Source organism: Oncorhynchus clarkii, chromosome 26 (genome assembly GCF_045791955.1).
Source record: "Oncorhynchus clarkii lewisi isolate Uvic-CL-2024 chromosome 26, UVic_Ocla_1.0, whole genome shotgun sequence".
Taxonomy (NCBI): domain Eukaryota; kingdom Metazoa; phylum Chordata; class Actinopteri; order Salmoniformes; family Salmonidae; genus Oncorhynchus; species Oncorhynchus clarkii.
The window spans coordinates 31630019-31632518 of record NC_092172.1 but is presented as its reverse complement, the minus strand read 5'-3'; the positions used below and the strand labels follow the sequence as shown (position 1 = coordinate 31632518).

The following is a 2500-nucleotide window of genomic DNA, read 5'->3' as shown; positions in this document are numbered from 1 at the left end:
GAGAGAGGATAGAGAGGATAGAGGAGAGAGAGGATAGAGAGGATAGAGGAGAGAGAGGATAGAGGAGAGAGAGGATAGAGGAGAGAGAGGATAGAGGAGAGAGAGGATAGAGGAGAGAGAGAGAGAGAGAGGAGAGAGAGGAGAGAGAGGAGAGAGAGGATAGAGGAGAGAGAGAGAGAGAGAGAAAGAGAGAGAGACAGAGACAGAGACAGAGATAGGATAGAGGAGAGAGAGGATAGAGGAGAGAGAGGATAGAGGAGAGAGAGAGAAAGAGAGAGAGACAGAGACAGAGACAGAGACATAGACAGAGATAGGATAGAGGAGAGAGAAAAAGAGAGAGAAGGACCTACAAAGACACACAGCCAAAAGAAGAGAGTATACTGTATATATAGAGAGGAGATGTATCAAGCGTCTCAGGGTGGGAGTACTTTTTCCCTGTCCATGTAATCATATTCTTTGTGATCTTTGTAAAAGGCAGAACTGATCCCTAATCAGAACTCCTACTCTTAGGTGATTGATAAATACGGTCCCTGGACAGTACACTCAGGAGAGAGAAAATACACTCACCATAAGAATATCCTAAACATATCTATAACTAATTATACCTCCAATATAACAACAAACTATATCTAAGTGTCTGTCTTTATGGCTGTACAATAGACAGTTGATTGGTTATTTAGGAGGTCCCAGTGGTCCTCCACACCAGACAGTTGGACTGGGCTGGTCTCATACCAATGCAATCTACTCAATTAACCACCAATGGGAACTGACGGAACACTTGGCTGACCGAATCTGCTTCACTCTTATTGACCAGTGGATGTCTACAGGATTACATTAAGTAAATGAAACAATGGCTGATAGTTGCAGTGTCATAACCAGGAAATGCTCTGGTCTGGGTCCTCTGCTGTGAGGGTTGATGAGGGTAACTGGGAGTAGATACACACACACGCACACATGCACACACACACACATCACAGTAATTAGGGCAGCAGACTCATCAAGTCTGTGTCCCAGTTCCAAATGGCATTCTAGTCCCTATGGAATGCACTACTTTTGACCAGGGCCCATAGGGTAGTGCCAGTAGTGCACTATATAGGGAATAATGTGCCATTTGGGATGCATGCCAAGCCTTATCCATATTCATGAGGTGTGGGGGTAACGCAACGCATCACCCACCAAGCTTATTTTAATTGCAAATCCAGCTGGACAAAGCAGACTTTAATTGAACTATTCTTCAGTGTGTCGCTACAGACTTATCTGTGACCAGACACAGTTTGCAGTAGGAGGGGCGGGTGTGTGTGTATGTGTGAGTGTGTGTGTGTACTAATGTTGGAACGTTAGCTGAAACTGTACACTGAACAAAGGGACTGTTTGGGTCCTACAGAGATTGTATAGATTCTCCAGACAGACTCTACGTACAGCATAATGGACAGCAGCCAGCCCTGTTGACTCCAACACCAATCCTATACCAGACAGACAAGAATCTGTCTGTCTGTCTCTCTCAATTCAAGGGGCTTTATTAGCATGGGAAACGTGTTAACGTTGCCAAAGCAAGTGAAATAAACAAGAAACAAAAGTGAGCAGACACAAAACAATATCAACAAAAAATGATTAGAATTACTCAAAAAGTTTTAAAACGATAGACAAGTGTTATATTATCAGCTATGTACGGCGTTTTAGAAATGTGCATCTCTCTCTCTCTCTCTTATATATATATATATATAGTTGTCTTACCGTCTTTGCCCTCGTCTTTGTTGTGTTTCTTCAGCCACTCAATGTTCTTCCTGATGGCTTCCAAGTAGATCTCAGACTTGCCTGGGTGATCTATAATAGAGAGGGAGATAACATTTTGAAATGTTCATTCAAATTGTTCAACTGAAATGGTTACTCTGGTAACATGTTCGCTGCAAACACAATCCTTCTTGAACTGGCCTCTGGTCTCAGTGGACGGCGCTTCTTCCTTGGTTGAGTCTTTCAGGTTCTCATACTCTTTCTGCATCTTGGCCGCCTCTGCCTTGGTGTTGTCATCGTCCTCTGGGGTCTTCCCTGCAACACAGGCACAACAGCAGACAGTTACCACCAACCAAACTCAACCCGACTGAACCCAACTCAACTCAACCCCACCCCACCCCACTACACCCAACCCAACAACACCCAACACAACCACACCACACACAACCTAACCCACTACACCACACCCGACCCAACCTAATCCCACCCAACCCAACCCAACCTAACCTAACCAAACCAAACCTCACCCAACCCAACCCCACCCCAACCCAACCCAACCACACCCTACACAACCACACCACACACAACCTAACCTAACCCCACCACACCACGCCCAACCACACCCAACCCAACCTAATCCCACCCAACCTAACCTAACCTAACTCCACCACACCCAACCCAACCCAACCCAACCCAACCCCACCCCCCCACACCCAACCCAAACCCCACCACACACAACCCAACCACACCACACCCAACAACACCCAAC

The 2500-nt window shown here is 45.8% G+C and overlaps 1 protein-coding gene across 1 annotated transcript in view; it reads right to left on the bottom strand.

Moving 5' to 3' along the window:
- The window catches only part of LOC139385155 (secretogranin-3-like), a 27769-nt gene that overhangs the window by 7385 nt on the left and 17884 nt on the right, over window positions 1-2500 (bottom strand). The window contains 1 exon segment of the mRNA XM_071130239.1: window positions 1735-2046. Coding sequence (XP_070986340.1) covers window positions 1735-2046 — 312 coding nt within the window.